At 37.0% G+C, this 17,419-nt stretch overlaps 2 protein-coding genes across 2 annotated transcripts; both read left to right on the plus strand.

Moving 5' to 3' along the window:
• Positions 1 to 6,696: 6,696 nt before the first annotated feature.
• LOC130047575 (uncharacterized) lies at positions 6,697 to 8,904 on the plus strand. The gene has a single exon (XM_056142895.1). The coding sequence runs from the start codon at positions 6,697 to 6,699 to the stop codon at positions 8,902 to 8,904; it is 2,208 nt and encodes a 735-aa protein (XP_055998870.1).
• Positions 8,905 to 9,272: 368 nt separating this feature from the next.
• Positions 9,273 to 11,108, plus strand: LOC130047576 (uncharacterized). The gene has a single exon (XM_056142897.1). It carries the CDS (start codon positions 9,273 to 9,275, stop codon positions 11,106 to 11,108), a length of 1,836 nt encoding a protein of 611 aa, XP_055998872.1.
• Positions 11,109 to 17,419: the final 6,311 nt, after the last annotated feature.

Genomic DNA, 17,419 nt, shown 5'->3' on the forward strand with positions numbered 1-17,419 from the left:
GAAAAGTCAGCCTGCGTATGCACAACTGTACGTTTCCTTTGGGCTTGATGACGCGATCTTTATGCATGGACTGGAATCTACAGTATAGCACGTTACCGTGGCTGTGGGAGACAAATCAGATTGCGCATGCAGAAGTAAATGAATGGTTATAGGGATTGTGATTCAATACTGTGAGTACATGTTGATGAAAGGCACAATATCATATTGTAGCTCTAGACAGTGTCGGATCCATACACTTTGCGACTTTTACCCCCGAATGTGTGTGTGTGTGTGTGTGTGTGTGTGTGTTGATTTTACCCATCTCCCGAGGACTATGATGTGAAAAAACACCAATAGTCCGAGAAAAAATCGCGTCCTCGGAAGAAAATTGTCGGGATTGTCATAAAATGTCCATATCTATCATTTGGTGAAATTTGGTAAAAGTCCTCTGATGGAAGGTAAAATGTGATTGTGTGTTAGACAGTCACACAGTTTTATCAGTCTGCCATTAACACACATGAATATTTCCGACGCGCCCGTATGCGCGCGCATTCATATGGCGGAAATGATGTAAAACCTTCGAGTCGATATGTAAGTATTCACAGCTTCATTTAACGTTGTTATTATTAATGAAAAGATAATGTAAAATGTTCGAAGTAAAATTTATACATTTAAACAAGCAGTTTAATGATAATTTTATCAAGCAGCTCGGTAAACTAACAGGACATGCGCTAAAAGGAAAAAGGCGTGGTACGTCAGGTACCTATACACTGTGGATGATAGTTAGTGGGGAGAAAAATGTTAGTAAACATGCAAGGGAAATGATAAATGCACATAATACATATTGATATTCACATATATATAACCCTCCTTTGAACGATTATATGAACGACTGTAACGTTAATTACTCCGAGTTTTTATTTACATTGATTTCATGATGTGATCAAACTTGTCTTCAATGTAGAGTGCAATGTTGTTCTAAACACAAGAAATAACCATGTAATAAATTACTTTTGATGATAATATTTAATTCTTCACCATTTTAGAAAAAAAAATAAAAAACGGTAGATTTATGGTAATGTCCGACTTTAAATAAATAAATATTATTTGATTTGAGAGGAAATTCGAACCAATAGAATACAATATGATTTTTTTTTCCAAATTAGAACCCTTGTTCCGTCACCGGAATTATTTATCCGGATTTTGATTTTTAGTTCTTTCCGATCTGATGTTTTGAGAACGTAGTACAAACGTTATATGCAGCATGTGCTCCTGAGCACTCGTGTATCTGTTTACCTGCATAAAATGTAGATCTTCAGTGTCTTGTTCACTTGAAACTGTTCCTGCACAGCGTAAGTGTTTATCTAGATGTTTTTTATTTAGATTGCAAAGTTATGGAAACTTGTTTACCTATTCAGTTTTGCATATGTATACTAGGTTGTGGATCAGAGAAATTTCGGGATAAATATGAAAGGAACTGTTATTGTGAAATTATCTGGATTTTTTGTAATGCTATCATACTAGCATTATCCTGTTATTCGCTCCGAGGAGCGAATAATATTTGACGTTGTTGACGTTACGCCAAAACTGTCAATGGAGGAAAAATAGCAACTGAAACAAAAAGCAAAACCTCGAGTACCATCCATTTTGAGAAGGTCAAGTGTTAAAAATAGGTGAAGGTGCAACTAAATAGAGAGAATATACCTTCGTAATAAACATGAAAATCTGAAGTTTTATTTCATTTGTAGCGTTTGTATTCGTATTGTATTTTAAATATAAGATTTATTCAGAAATATATGAATGATATTTTGAAAGATCGTCCTTATATATATACTCCTGTTATTCGCACCGGTGCGAATAACAGGAGTATATACAGACGAAGTTTCCAATTTCAAGCTATAACGCTCTAAAAAGGTAAAAAGGGAAGAATTTCGGATGAATTTCAATGGATATGACATTTAATGAATGAATATAGTGCCATAATTATTCGCACCGGTGCGAATAACAGGAGTATATATATACAGACGAAGTTTCCATTTCAAGCTAAAACGCTCTAAAAAGGGAAGAATTCCCGGGAAAAGGGTTTCTTTGGGGGAGAGTATATAAAAAATGGGGCTTGGAAGTTTTGGGGGTGAATTTCAATGAATACGACATTTAATGAATGAATATAGTGCTAAAATTATTCGCACCGGTGCGAATAACAGGAGTATATACAGACGAAGTTTCCAATTTCAAGCTATAACGCTCTAAAAAGGTAAAAAGGGAAGAATTTCGGGTGAATTTCAATGAATATGACATTTAATGAATGAATATAGTGCCATAATTATTCGCACCGGTGCGAATAACAGGAGTATATATATACAGACGAAGTTTCCATTTCAAGCTAAAACGCTCTAAAAAAGGGAAGAATTCCCGGGAAAAGGGTTTCTTTGGGGGAGAGTATATAAAAAATGGGGCTTGGAAGTTTTGGGGGTGAATTTCAATGAATACGACATTTAATGAATGAATATAGTGCTAAAATTATTCGCACCGGTGCGAATAACAGGAGTATATACAGACGAAGTTTCCAATTTCAAGCTATAACGCTCTAAAAAGGTAAAAAGGGAAGAATTTCGGGTGAATTTCAATGAATATGACATTTAATGAATGAATATAGTGCCATAATTATTCGCACCGGTGCGAATAACAGGAGTATATACAGACGAAGTTTCCATTTCAAGCTAAAACGCTCTAAAAAGGGAAGAATTCCCGGGAAAAGGGTTTCTTTGGGGGAGAGTATATAAAAAATGGGGCTTGGAATTTTTGGGGGTGAATTTCAATGAATACGACATTTAATGAATGAATATAGTGCCATAATTATTCGCACCGGTGCGAATAACAGGAGTATATATATACAGACGAAGTTTCCATTTCAAGCTAAAACGCTCTAAAAAGGGAAGAATTCCCGGGAAAAGGGTTTCTTTGGGGGAGAGTATATAAAAAATGGGGCTTGGAAGTTTTGGGGGTGAATTTCAATGAATACGACATTTAATGAATGAATATAGTGCCATAATTATTCGCACCGGTGCGAATAACAGGAGTATATACAGACGAAGTTTCCAATTTCAAGCTATAACGCTCTAAAAAGGGAAGAATTTCAGGTGAATTTCAATGAATATAGTGCTAAAATTTTTAGCACCGGTGTGAATCACAGAAGTATATATATATAGACGACGTTTACAAAATAAGGCATAATCATGTGATCCCCCACCCTCCCCTACCTCCAACCTACAAGGTTGTTTTAATTTATACTTCTTTCACCTGTGACATATGCAAATGTTTGAAAATTTGCATGTTCCTATAGTAATTGAACAGAATAAACCAAATTTAAAGAGCAAATAACTCTTACACTTTATCGCGAATCAAATAACATGATAATGCCTAAAATAATTACACATTTACTTAAAACATACCTCTTTATTGTGAAAAGGAAACAGTAGCATACAATATGTAATAATTTTTACGGGTTAAACGTACAACAAATATATACATTTGAAAATGTGCGTCTCATTTTACAATTACTATACAGTACAATGGAATTCCTTCCCAAGAAATTTATACACAAATTGAACAGGAAAAAAAAATAACATTTACATCAAATCCAAGTTTTTCCCTTGCAATTAACATACCATCATGTGTACATTCTATGAAAGGAATCGGGGCGTCTTAAAATAATTTAAACCTGTATTTGTCCATCTCTACTCATTTTGAAAAGGTTTTTAATTCAATAATAATAATTTTTAAAAAAGACCATTTCTTAAAATGTTTGATCCACCGTTCAAGCAAGATTTCCATTATACGGGACTAACTTAGCATGGTTTTTCCCTTTCTCACGCAATCTGAAAACGACCCCTCTAGGGAACAAAACAGAAATGATATCTTAAACCTAGTGTACCTCACTTGAATAGAAAGCAATTATTGAATGCGAACAATAAAAAAAAATTGAACGCTACTCATGCAATTGTTAGTAAAGGAATGCCATTGTTAGTCAAAACTTAGAAACGGAATAAACGTGCATTTCAATACACGATACAAATAAAATTTATATAATTAAAATTAGAAAGTTTACTTTAACCCGTATTAACAAAACAAAAATGAAATTTAATGCAAGAGACAAATACATAAGCATTTGAATGAAATTTAGTTGACCAGTTAGCATTAATTTTATCTCATGTTGGGGGGGTGGGGGTGGAGAGAGAGAATCACGGAATAGACGCTATACATTTTATTCCGTGATAATATTTCGATATTGAAATTGTGTAGTTTATAATTTTTTATTTGTATTTAACGGAATAAACGCTATACTAAAATTTTCCTAATATTATATAAATTGAAACACACTATGAAAAGGTTTACCCCGTAATATTATATTTAGAGATTTAGTTGGCCAGTTAGCATTAATTTTATTTCCTTTTGGGGGGTGGGTGGATCAAGGAATAAACGCTATACGGTTTATTCCGTCACATTATTTAGAGATTAAATTGGGCAGCTAATAATTTTTTGTTTGTTTAAATCACGGAATAAATGCTGTACTCAAATTTTTCCCAGTATAATAAATATTACATTTAAGTAACGGGGAGGTGGGGGGGGGGGGGGGGGGGCGCTGCATGAAAAATGCATTTTGGTTGAAGGCTGCATCAACGCTATATTTAAAAATTTCGTGCGGCGGGAATTTATTAATCAATACCACGACAGCAGAATGTCATCACGCAACAGACACATTCACAAATCTTGGATGGCCATTCAAGATGTTGTAGGACCAGCGGCACAATGGCCAATACTGGTGCGGCGATTATTTTGGACCCCCTGTTTAAGTCATTGGGAGAGGTTGTTGATATGTACATTTGTGTACGTTAACGGGTTAAACCCAGTGATGTTCATTGAATGGGCAACATTGCAATTTAGTACGAAAACAAATTAATAAATAACGTCAACAACGTCAAATATTATTCGCTCCGCGGAGCGAATAACAGGATAATGCCAAGTATTTAAACAAGCCTTAAATATGAATATTTCCTGATGCATACACAATTTAGGGATTTTTATGCCATTTACATGTGTGTATGGATGATGTTTATGATGCGGGGTTTTGTATCGATGGTATATACAGTTTTTTACATGAATTTATGAATATCAGAGAAAAAGTGTATGCGCTTATATTTTCTATTATCATATTTCAATTGTTTGTTTGCTTTAACACAATTTAAAGCAAATTGCTGTCTGAATTTAAAAAGTATGGTCACCAGTTATTGTCATAATCTTACATTGATTTGTGTATGTATGGTTAATCTCATTTTTTGTACATGATTGAATTGTAATAGTGTGTTCTTTGTTACTTTTCAGTTTTCTTACCATTTCATCTTTACTCAATAAAGTTTTGGAGTATTTTTGACTGGTTTTACTGCAGTATTGTCTTGGACTCTCCAGACTACAGACTGTACAGTAAGAAAAGCTACTCAGAATGGATCCAGTGGTACAAGAAGAGGGAGATCTCCGCTCCACAAGGACTTTGACCGACAAGGGACAAAGTGTATATCAATCCTCCGTAGATAAATACAAATCCAGGCTCGATGACTTGTGGAAGACTATTGGTTTGTCAGTCAGCACAATCAACAGAGAAACCAAATTCCCTACACTGTGTAAAATAGAAGAAGACCTCAACCAAGCATACGAGAAACTCAGTTTGATCAGAGAGGACTTTACGCACTTTCTTCAAAGGACAAAAACAGAAGAGAGTGAAAATTACTTAAAAGATGTGGTTATTGTGTTCGATGAAAGAACAGTAATAGTAGAAGAAGCATTTCGGAACATTAGTGAGTTAAAGGAAATCGCAATAGAAACAGCTTCAGTTGTTTCCCGTGTCACATCTCGGAAGTCTCGGTCCAGTGGATCACAAGTAGACACTGTTGTAGCCCTCAAACGCGCTAAGGCTCAAGCAGCAAGAGTGAGAGTCAGATATGCTGAAGAAGAAAATCTAGTACTTAGAAGGAAAGCACAGCTGGAAGAGCAACAGACCTTATCCGCGGCTAAAGAAAAGGCATACATAGAAAGATCTAAACAAGAATGTGAGGCAGAACTTAAACTGTTGGAAGAGAAGAAGGCAGCTGCGGAAGTTGACGCAGAACTGCACACACTTGAACTTGAGGCGGAAGAACGTGGTTCTGTTATTTGTGCACTACCTAGAGAATCAGAAAACACTCAACAAAGAACAGCTAAGTACGTAGAGGCTCGTAGGTTGAATTTCACACCCGATCCTGAGGATGAAAACTTAACATCACATCACCGTACTGAAAATTCTTGTGATATAGAGCCACCTACCAACAACATTTACGAAAGAGGAGGCCTTTCAGCTCCAACAATGTTAACGACAGCTCCAATTGAAATAAACAATCAACTGTCCGAATTCACACGTTTCTTATTAAAGAAGGATCTTTTGATGTCAAGACTCAGGAACTTTGATGATAAAGCAGAGTCTTTTGCAGCATGGAAAATGACTTTCCAAAATATCGCCAAAGAATTGAGTGTGTCTACATAAGAAGAAATAGATTTGTTAATTAAGTTCTTAGGCCAGATTCATCGAAACATGCCAATAGCATCAAGACCGCTAATTACCATGATTCTAAAGGATGTCTTCACATAATCTGGGAACGTCTCAGTGATAGATATGGCTCTCCAGAAATGGTGGAATCTGCCTTAAAGCAGAAACTCGCGAACATACCCAAGTTGACGGATAAAGACAATAAAAGACTTTACGAACTCTGTGATGTATTGAGTGAGGTAGAAGCACTTAAAGAAGATAAAAAATATGCTTTGCTTCTAGCATATTTTGACTCCTCTGCAGGCATCTTACCCGTATTAAACAAACTGCCACATTCGATCCAGGAGAAGTGGACAAACCATGCCGTGAACTATATAAAGAGAAACGATGTGTCTTTCCCACCCTTTTCAGTGTTTGTAGAATTTATGAGAGACATAAGCAGGGTGAAGAACGATCCAAGCTTTCAGTATGGTGGAATTCAGTCGTCGACAGAAAAACCATTTGTCTCCAAGACAAAGAACTTTCACGTGACAGCGAAGAAAACAATTTCTCAACAGGAAGTTCACGAGGAACCAGACAAGGAGTGTCCTCTACATCGCACAAAGCAACCATTAAATGACTGCAGAGTCTTTAGAAACAAGTCATTAGAAGAAAGAAGAAAATTTGTGAAAGAAAATGGCATCTGCTTCAAATGTTGTGAATCAACTAAACACGCTAAAAGGAACTGTCGGAAGGATATCAAGTGTACCGAGTGCAACAGTGACACACATCCCTCTGCTTTACATGGCACACTTCAGCAAGTAAGATCCCTCGGAGTGCCCAGAGCTGACGGCGGGGAGGGAGAGAAAAGGGGTGACATTGTAGACACCAAATGCACACAGATTTGTAAAAATGTCAGTAGCGTCAGCAGATCATGTTCCAAAACTGTTCTCGTTAATGTCTACTGTGAAGGATTTCCCAACAATGCAGTGAAACTTTATGCGATAATAGATGACCAGAGCAATCGATCACTTGCAAAATCAAAATTATTTGATGATCTGCAGGTCAAGAGCAGATTAGTGGATTATATCCTCACATCATGTGCGGGGTCTGTACCTACTAAAGGAAGACGTGCCACAGGTCTTGTTGTGCAGTCTTTAGATGGCAGCACCAACCTTAAACTTCCTACTCTCATAGAGTGTAACAACATTCCGAATGTTCGTTCCGAGATTCCAACACCAGACGTCGCCAGATCTTATCCTCATCTTCAGGACATTGCTAAATACATTCCTAATTTGGATGACGGTAGTGATACTCTGCTTCTTATTGGTAGAGATCTCATGGAGGCACATCATGTTTTAGACCAACGCCTTGGTCCCAGGACCACACCTTACGCCCAACGCCTTCGTCTCGGTTGGGTTATTGTTGGTGAGAGTTGTCTCAACGGAACACACAGACCAGAAGTTGTGAATGTGAACAAAGTACACATTTTGGGAAATGGACGACCATCTTTGTTTGAACCGTGTGTTAATGTACTGAATCTCAAAGAAAGCGGATTAGACACTTGTGCGCATTCTGCGTCGTTTAATACCACAAAGTATTCAAACTGCAATAACTCCGATATTTTTGTGAAAACAGCTACAGACGAAAAAATTGCGTTTTCTATCGAAGACTCCGAATTCTTAGAGCTTATGGATAGTGAATTCCGAAAGGACTGCGACGGAAGCTGGACAGCTCCTCTTCCTTTCCGGAAAAATAGACCCAAATTACCAAATAACAGATCTCAGGCGATGAAACGAGCAAGGATACTGACAGACAGCCTCCGTAAAAACACTCAGAAAAGGCAGCATTTCACCGAGTTTATGGAGAAGATATTCATGGAAGGGCATGCTGAGCCACTCCCCTTGATTAACAGTGACAAAGAATGCTGGTATCTTCCCTTGTTCGGGGTATATCACCCACAAAAGCCAGATCAGATCCGAGGCGTTTTTGACTCATCTGCCAAATTCAATAATATTTCCCTCAATGACGTTCTGATGTCAGGACCCGACCTCACCAACCGTTTGATTGGAATACTTCTTGGCTTTCGTCAAGAACCCGTTGCATTGATGGCAGATATCCAGAGAATGTTCTACTGCTTCAAAGTTGAAGGAGAACATAGGAACTACCTTCGCTTCCTATGGCACAAAGACAATAACATTGACAATGAGATTGTAGACTTCAGGATGTGCGTGCATGTGTTTGGAAACAGCCCGAGTCCAGCAGTGGCAACTTATGGTCTAAGGAGGACGGCTATGCTTGCAGAGAAGCAGTACGGCGCTGACATGAGGGAGTTTGTCAATAAGAAATTTATGTTGATGATGCCTTAATCTCACTCCCGACTTCAAAGGAAGCCATAAGTCTCCTAAAGCGGACACAAGGAGCTCTAAAAGCAGAAGGCAACTTGCGTTTACACAAGATCTGCTCCAATTCCAATGAAGTTTTGTCAGCCTTCGACAAAGAAGACTTAGCCAAGGAACTCCGTGACCTGGACTTTGACCACGGCAATCTTCCCTTACAACGTAGTTTAGGAGTTTGTTGGAACCTGCAGCTTGATACATTTACTTTTCGTGTATCCTTGAATGAAAAACCATTCACAAGGAGAGGTGTGTTGTTGTCTGTGGTAAATGGACTGTATGATCCGCTTGGATTCGCGACACCAGTGACAATTGGTGGGAAATTACTGTTACGTGAAGCAATGATAGAACCAATAGAGTGGGATCAACCACTGTCTGATGACTTGCGAGTCAAATTTGATTCTTGGAGAGACAGTCTTATCTCTCTAGAAAACGTCAACATCTCAAGGGCTTATATTCATCAAGTTTCAGGAAGGAAGAATCCCAAGGATCTTCTCGTATTTTCGGATGCTTCCGAAAAAGCTATCGCCACAGTAGCATACCTGAGAACTTTTGATAAAAACAGTACGCAACATTTGACATTTGTGACCGGGAAGGCTAAAGTGGCACCAAAACATGGCCATACCATTCCGAGATTGGAATTGTGCGCAGCTGTGATGGGAGTTGAAATTTATGAAACTATTCAAGATGAACTTGACTTGGATCTGAATCAAGTGACATTTTTCTCAGACAGTAAAGTCGTACTTGGATACATAAACAATGAAACCAAGAGATTTCATGTATATGTCAGAAATCGCATCGACAAGATCAGAAGAATTAGCAAACCTGCACAATGGAGATATGTTCCTACGGGTCTAAACCCAGCAGATGAAGCCACACGCTCTATACCTGCTAGAAACCTTCAAGAAAGTTTGTGGCTTAATGGACCGCCTAGAAAACTCCTAAGTCAAGTAGATTCAGATACTTCTTTCCCACTAGTTTCACCAGAAGAGGATAAAGAAGTCCGAGCCTTGAAAACGAGCACGAAGGTAACATTAGGTTGTCATTATTTCGAGAAATTCTCAAATTGGAGAGATCTGAAGAAAGCGATTCGCATTCTTAAAAATTCAGCCAGATTGAACGGTGTAGTGCACAATGACAACCCTGTATCAGAAGAAGAGTCGCAGATCTTCATCATCAGAACCCTTCAAAATGAGATGTTTCAAAAGGAAATAGAAGCATTACATTCAGGACTACCTTTGCCGAGACAGAGCACTATACTTTCTCTCTCCCCATATCTAGATGATCTTGGAGTACTGCGTGTAGGTGGTAGACTTCGAAATGCTAAGATGAACCTCATGCAAACGAATCCCATCATCATTCCCAAGCATCATGTATCTGGTTTGATAGTACGTTACTATCATGAAAAGGTTCACCACCAAGGTCGTCAAATGACAGAGGGTGCTATTCGAAATGCTGGCTTTTGGCTGATAGGCAGCAAAAGGCTTGTTACCTCTCATATACACCACTGTGTCAAGCGTCGTAAATTACGAGGCCGTCAAGAAGAACAAAGAATGGCGGACTTACCTGCTGAGAGATTTGACATTGCACCGCCATTTACCAACATCGGTGTGGATGTTTTTGGGCCCTGGACAATTTCCACGAGAAAGACGCGTGGTGGCCAAGCAAATTCCAAACGATGGGCATTGATGATCACCTGCCTAGTTGTACGTGCGGTCCACATAGAGATTCTGGAGGAGATGACATCCTCGTGTTTCATTAACGCATTAAGACGCTTTTGTGCCATCAGAGGCGAAGTCAAGATGATAAGGTCAGATTGTGGAATGAACTTTATTGGGTCTGTAAAGGACTTGAACGCGAATGTCATTAGCATAGAGGCACGACCTGTCAGAGAATATCTTATTGAGAACAGAATCAACTGGGTGTTCAATCCTCCCCACTCCTCACACATGGGTGGAGTGTGGGAGAGGATGATTGGTGTAGCACGTCGGATTCTCAACCCTCTTCTTCTTGATGTCAAGCATTTAACACATGAAGTACTAACCACACTGATGGCAGAGGTTTCATCTATCATGAATGCGAGACCTTTAGTACCAGTGTCGTCTGATCCAGGAAATCCACTTCCTCTGACGCCCAACACTCTTCTAACCATGAAAACGGATCAAACTGTGCGGTGATTCGAGATGGATAACTTTAATCCAAAGGATCTTTACAAAAGGCAATGGAAGTGTATTCAGTACCTTGTTGACCAATTTTGGACGCGATGGAAACGTGAATACTTACCAACTCTACAGTACCGCAATAAATGGCAGCAAAATCGCAGAAATGTGAAGGAAGATGATGTCGTACTCCTCAGAGACAAATCGCTGGATAGGAATGATTGGCCCATGGGGATTGTAGTGCGAGCTTTTTTGAGTGACGATAAAAAGGTCCGTAAAGTAGATGTCCGCACTGGACTAGATAGAAAGGTTTTCACAAGACCTGTCAGTGACATTGTTCTCCTTTTGTCAGAATGATTGTGTAGTCATTATTTGTAATGTATATGATACTTTGGATTTTGTATTGTGATATCTATTGATATCAGACGGGGAGTGTTCCGTCACCGGAATTATTTATCCGGATTTTGATTTTTAGTTCTTTCCGATCTGATGTTTTGAGAACGTAGTACAAACGTTATATGCAGCATGTGCTCCTGAGCACTCGTGTATCTGTTTACCTGCATAAAATGTAGATCTTCAGTGTCTTGTTCACTTGAAACTGTTCCTGCACAGCGTAAGTGTTTATCTAGATGTTTTTTATTTAGATTGCAAAGTTATGGAAACTTGTTTACCTATTCAGTTTTGCATATGTATACTAGGTTGTGGATCAGAGAAATTTCGGGATAAATATGAAAGGAACTGTTATTGTGAAATTATCTGGATTTTTTGTAATGCTATCATACTAGCATTTCTTGAAGTATTTAAACAAGCCTTAAATATGAATATTTCCTGATGCATACACAATTTAGGGATTTTTATGCCATTTACATGTGTGTATGGATGATGTTTATGATGCGGGGTTTTGTATCGATGGTATATACAGTTTTTTACATGAATTTATGAATATCAGAGAAAAAGTGTATGCGCTTATATTTTCTATTATCATATTTCAATTGTTTGTTTGCTTTAACACAATTTTAAAGCGAATTGCTGTCTGAATTTAAAAAGTATGGTCACCAGTTATTGTCATAATCTTACATTGATTTGTGTATGTATGGTTAATCTCATTTTTTGTACATGATTGAATTGTAATAGTGTGTTCTTTGTTACTTTTCAGTTTTCTTACCATTTCATCTTTACTCAATAAAGTTTTGGAGTATTTTTGACTGGTTTTACTGCAGTATTGTCTTGGACTCTCCAGACTACAGACTGTACAACCCTCTCGGGCATACAACATACATGATTGTTAACATTTCAATGTGCAATGTTTATTTTTAAAAATGATGATAAAAAGAAAAGAACGAAACAAGAGCAAAATATGCACTATTAGTATGAGGAATGTTCATACACGAGACATTTTGAACATGATAATACTTATTTGTATTACATGTACGTAAGTACCACCGTGTATCCTAATGCAAAACAGTCAGAAATACACACACACAAATATATATATATATACATGTACATAACCGCACTGCATGTAATAATAGTAAAGGTAGTATAAGTACACATGATTAATACTCCACTGTAATGCAAAAGATACCACGAACCAGAAATATTGTCACAAAAACTTTTTTTATTCCATTTTACGAATAATGTGTTTGTTAGATCCCATGTATCATTTTGAGAGAGAGAGAGAGGGGGGGGGGGGGGGGGATTCATACTAAATTATACAAAATAAGTAATTGAAGATTTTTTTTTATTTAAAAAAAGTGATAAATTTAAATAAAGGATGTTTATGATAATGATATCATTAATTAGGCATATGATAGGCTTTATCAGTAAAAAATAAAATCTGACTGTTCTTAGATTTTCATCAGTGGTGTCTAAAACCAGGTCCGATGTATCATGGCATATATTTCTTTCATTCTGTCTTCACATATGTTTATGAGTTGGGTAATCGGATTGGTTTATAATAACCATTTCATATCATGTCTATATTTATGCTGTCGATTTGGACAACCGCGTTATGGACGTATTATTCAAATCGTCTGTGACTGCACGTAGCGTTGATTAGCCTACTCTCGAAATGTAAACTGGTCTTCAGTTAGGAGAACCAGATGACGGAAGACCATGATGTTCTGACACTTTGGTCAGTTTGGAACTTGTGATAAAACGGTAGTAGGCGTACTTTATTGACCACTAATATAGTTATGTGTGTCATATTTAGTTTTAGCAGCATTAACTTGAAACTTTCATTAGATGTGCATTATTGACAACGGGGCTGCATATGATATACCTTCGACGACGACTGGGGAAATCTAGCCGTGAGTAATAGTCTAGTACAGCTACAGTGCAGTGTATGCAGGCCTAACAGGGTATTATAAACAGATAAACTTAATTGTTATTTTATGGCTATTGTAAGTTTGTCATTTTAAGCCCTAACAGTTCAATATTGGCATGATAAGAATTTGAAATATCAACTTTTCATGTTATTCATGAAATCTGATGTCATGTTTGACAGGTTGGGAACACTTCCCCTTATAGCGAGATATTCTCGCTAAAACGCGATTATCAGGGTTGTCACTAGAAATTCTTGAAGACAAGTCCCGGACTCGTGGTTTATAAGCATCTTGAGTCCCACGAAAATTTGATGAGTCCCATGAATATCTAATGAGTCTTTTATATAAGACAATTAAAATGGAAGCAGTACTAAACATATCAATTTTAAAGATTTATTTTAAATCATTCGTGACTAATGGCCTCGGACATCTAATTGTCCACGCCAACAGAATTATTTCCCCGAATCTCCTATCATCACAACAACCCTATTCAGCGGGTTGGGAACACTTTCCCCTATAGCAAGATATTCTAAAAAAAACAACGCGATTATCCCTCTCTAGCGAGATTAAATATATCCCGTACAACTGAGAAAAACACCTGTGGAGTACATCTCTTCGTGTTTCACGTGAAAAGAAGAAAAAGTGCTAAAATGTTGGATACTTCTGCAAATATATTAATCAAAACAAAGACACTATGTGTATTGGATTTCAGACTGCCTCCCTCTTACGCAGCAACTTTGATATGCAATTTTTTTTACTATGTTTTAAATTTCATAGAAACAATTCACATCATGTTGAGTTTGTGTCACACTTATTCAGCGTTGCAAGGGATTTGCCATTATTTTCAATAAAGACGCCAAAATACCTGTTTATGGTAATGTTTACTTTCTCGCTAAAGAGGGATACTCGCGTTTTAGCGAGAATATCTCGCTATAAGGGAAGTGTTCCCAAACTGTTCAATATTGAACAGCATTTTAATCAAATTATTATTGTGATGAAATAGATGCGTACTAGTTTTGCTTCACCCCTTGGGCCCCCACAAGGACTTTGCCCTTGACCCACTGGGGACCTCAAGGCGGCCTCCAGACCCCCTGCCTCATAAAGTGGTGCCCCCCCCCCCCTGTAACCGCAATTCTTGGATCGTCCCTGTCTTGAACCAGAAAATAGTGATGTTGAGATATTACAACAAGGACAAATGGTCTTTGACATTTCAGTATTTTAAAACCAAATCAAGAACGATAATTTAGATGCAATGTAACATGTTAACTAACATTTATATAATTACTTAAAACAATTACGGATATTTTTTAAATTAAATGACTTTCACAACTCAAACATGTGTGGTTAACTATAATGTAAGTCAATTATGCATGAAACTGAGATACATTGATATTGATTTGAACCAATTTCTTTGATTTATGAAAATGTTGAAGGAAGACTGGAAGTTGATAAGGAAAGATTTGTTAAATTCATTCGAAATTTTAAAAGATTTTGTGATAGTAGCGTAGCGGACATTTTGAAAATATTGGAAAATTTCCCTTCTTAGAAAGTCAAACCAATGGAAATTCTTTACAAATACACATTTCCTTCAGGGTTCCAACTTTGACTATAAATACCTTGGGGGGCCAAGTGGGCCCCTGAATAAGAAATCATTTTAGCCCACATGAAATTTTAGTAGCCCCTACCAGTGCTCCCACTGGACCAAAATTCCCTTTCGCCACTTTTTCGGGGTGCGGCGCGGAGCAGATAATATCATGCTTTACAATTATTTCCATCATATTATTTTATTCATTACACTAATTTTAGCATTTTGAATCAGTTACATTAATACTTAATCATATCCAGCTACAATACCTAAAAATAAGAAGTTGATTTGTTTGATAAATTATATTATGGAAATCAAAAATCAAATAATAAATCATATAAATATAAATTTCATGATGCTACACACCCCTCAGTGAGAACATTGTGTACATTGCCCGAAATGCAGATGTCACAAAACATCAAGCCCAATTTAGAGTCGTATCTCAACCATTCCCTACTAAATTTCCGTTTTGGTATGGAATATTTTGCAATTTGGACAGAATCAGATGTTTGAGCAGGTGGGGTTGACTGTAAAGCCAAATATAGTTGTTTTTTTTTTAATTTTAGACTGACTAGGGTCAGAAGCTACAAGTTTAGTGTCAAAATAGAATGGGGTGCATAGTCTTATGAGATTAGCATTTTTGTAATCTTGTGCACCGAACCTCAAAAGAAAATTATTTATTAAAATTGTTATGTCCATATCAATGGTGACCGACCGCAATGTTTATGAAATATTCGAACTAAAATCAAACACATTAAAATCTTGTAATCAACGAGCTTGGCCCGCAAAAACAAACAATGGATGTATTACATTATACACAATAATACGGCCAATTTAATTACCGGTCGGGTCTGTGGTTAAGAATGGACATTAATGTGGAGATGATAACACGATAATGAATAAAACTGTAAATGTTAAACAATTGACCCCAGCAGGGTACACAGCTGTCCAATGTACTTTATTACATAATAATCGATTTTTTTTTTGCAGCCATACATTACCTGAGGCTATTATCTGGTCTTCGTGACCAGCTCTTTGTGCACTGGAGCGACGCGAGATTTCTGGTCGCTCTCGTTGACTGAATAAACAGATTTTGACCGCATAAACAAACAGGCGATAATGTGTCACTGACAAGACAGATTTTGAAATACAATTTATTGCAAAAAGGGATTTTCGCCACTTCCATTTTTTTTTGTTGCCATTTTTCAAATAAATTCGCCATTGGCGAAAATGTCGAAGCCCAGCTCGAGCACTGGCCCCTACATAAATAATTGAATAACTTGTTGTTTATTTTATAAGAAAAAAAATATCAGGTCACATTGCGATTTATTCGAAAAATTGAAATATCAATATTCAAATTCTGTTTCCATTTCCTTATTGTTTCAAATCTAAATCTCTCTCTCTCTCTCTCTCTCTCTCTCATGGCATCTGACTGCAAAACATTCTTCATCAGACTTTTTATGCGATTTCGAAAGTTTTCAGCTTTACAATGCTGTCAAGTTTATAACTCGGGCAAGCTGTCATAACAATTGGACCTTTCGTGTCATGTTTTGTACACACAGCACATACCATCCCCTTTTAGCCGTTGTCGAGCTATATTCTCCCCTTCTTTCCACTTTGGTAAAAACAGACACTTTCTTTTCTATGGAACGCCGCAGCTGTCTTAAGGCTATAAAATATGCAGCATATTGTCACTGATATATAATATCAAGTTTATTCCTTATTCAATGGGTCTATTCTCTATACCATTAAGGCCATTTTTTATATCATTACGTCTACTTGATATAATATGTAGTGAAAAACCAATAACATGATGTCAAATCAATGTATTACATAGTTGGGTATACATAATATTCAATCTAAAATCTATAATATGTTGTCGAAGTTGTATTTCATTAAGTCATATTCATAAATCAGAGGGTTCAGACGTTATAAGATGACGTCAAAACAACATGTCACTCTGTCGTTTTAAACAACGACATCAAACACACACAATATCAAGTCTATCCACTGTATCATCAAGTTCATTTATTATGACATGCAGTGAAAACACTATAATATGATGTCACAACAATACATCATTAAATCCTTTTCACATGACATGTGGTTCAATGTATAATAATTTAAGTAAAATTTTTATATCAGTTTCTCGTGTTTACTGTTATTTACTCTGTTTTAAATGACGCGCTGTGAAATATTTATAACACATTGTCAAAGTTAGGTTTCATTTCATCGTTCATAAGTTACATATACCGCTACGTTATTATACGATGTCAAGACAATACACCGTTATGTTGGTTTTATATATTATGTTGTTGTATTCCGAATGATTTAAAGTGCATTCGGAGTTTCTCTCGCCGAATCCTGGTGGTTTCGCCTCAAATTTTACATGTTCACCCTGAGTGGATTCGCCCCAGTCA

The sequence above is a fragment of the Ostrea edulis genome, chromosome 7 (genome assembly GCF_947568905.1).
Source record: "Ostrea edulis chromosome 7, xbOstEdul1.1, whole genome shotgun sequence".
NCBI lineage: Eukaryota > Metazoa > Mollusca > Bivalvia > Ostreida > Ostreidae > Ostrea > Ostrea edulis.

What these genes read in the sequence shown, in the direction of transcription:
- LOC130047575 (XM_056142895.1), top strand. Translation starts at nt 6,697, where the DNA reads ATGGTGGAATCTGCCTTAAAGCAGAAACTCGCGAACATACCCAAGTTG.
- LOC130047576 (XM_056142897.1), top strand. Translation starts at nt 9,273, where the DNA reads ATGATAGAACCAATAGAGTGGGATCAACCACTGTCTGATGACTTGCGA.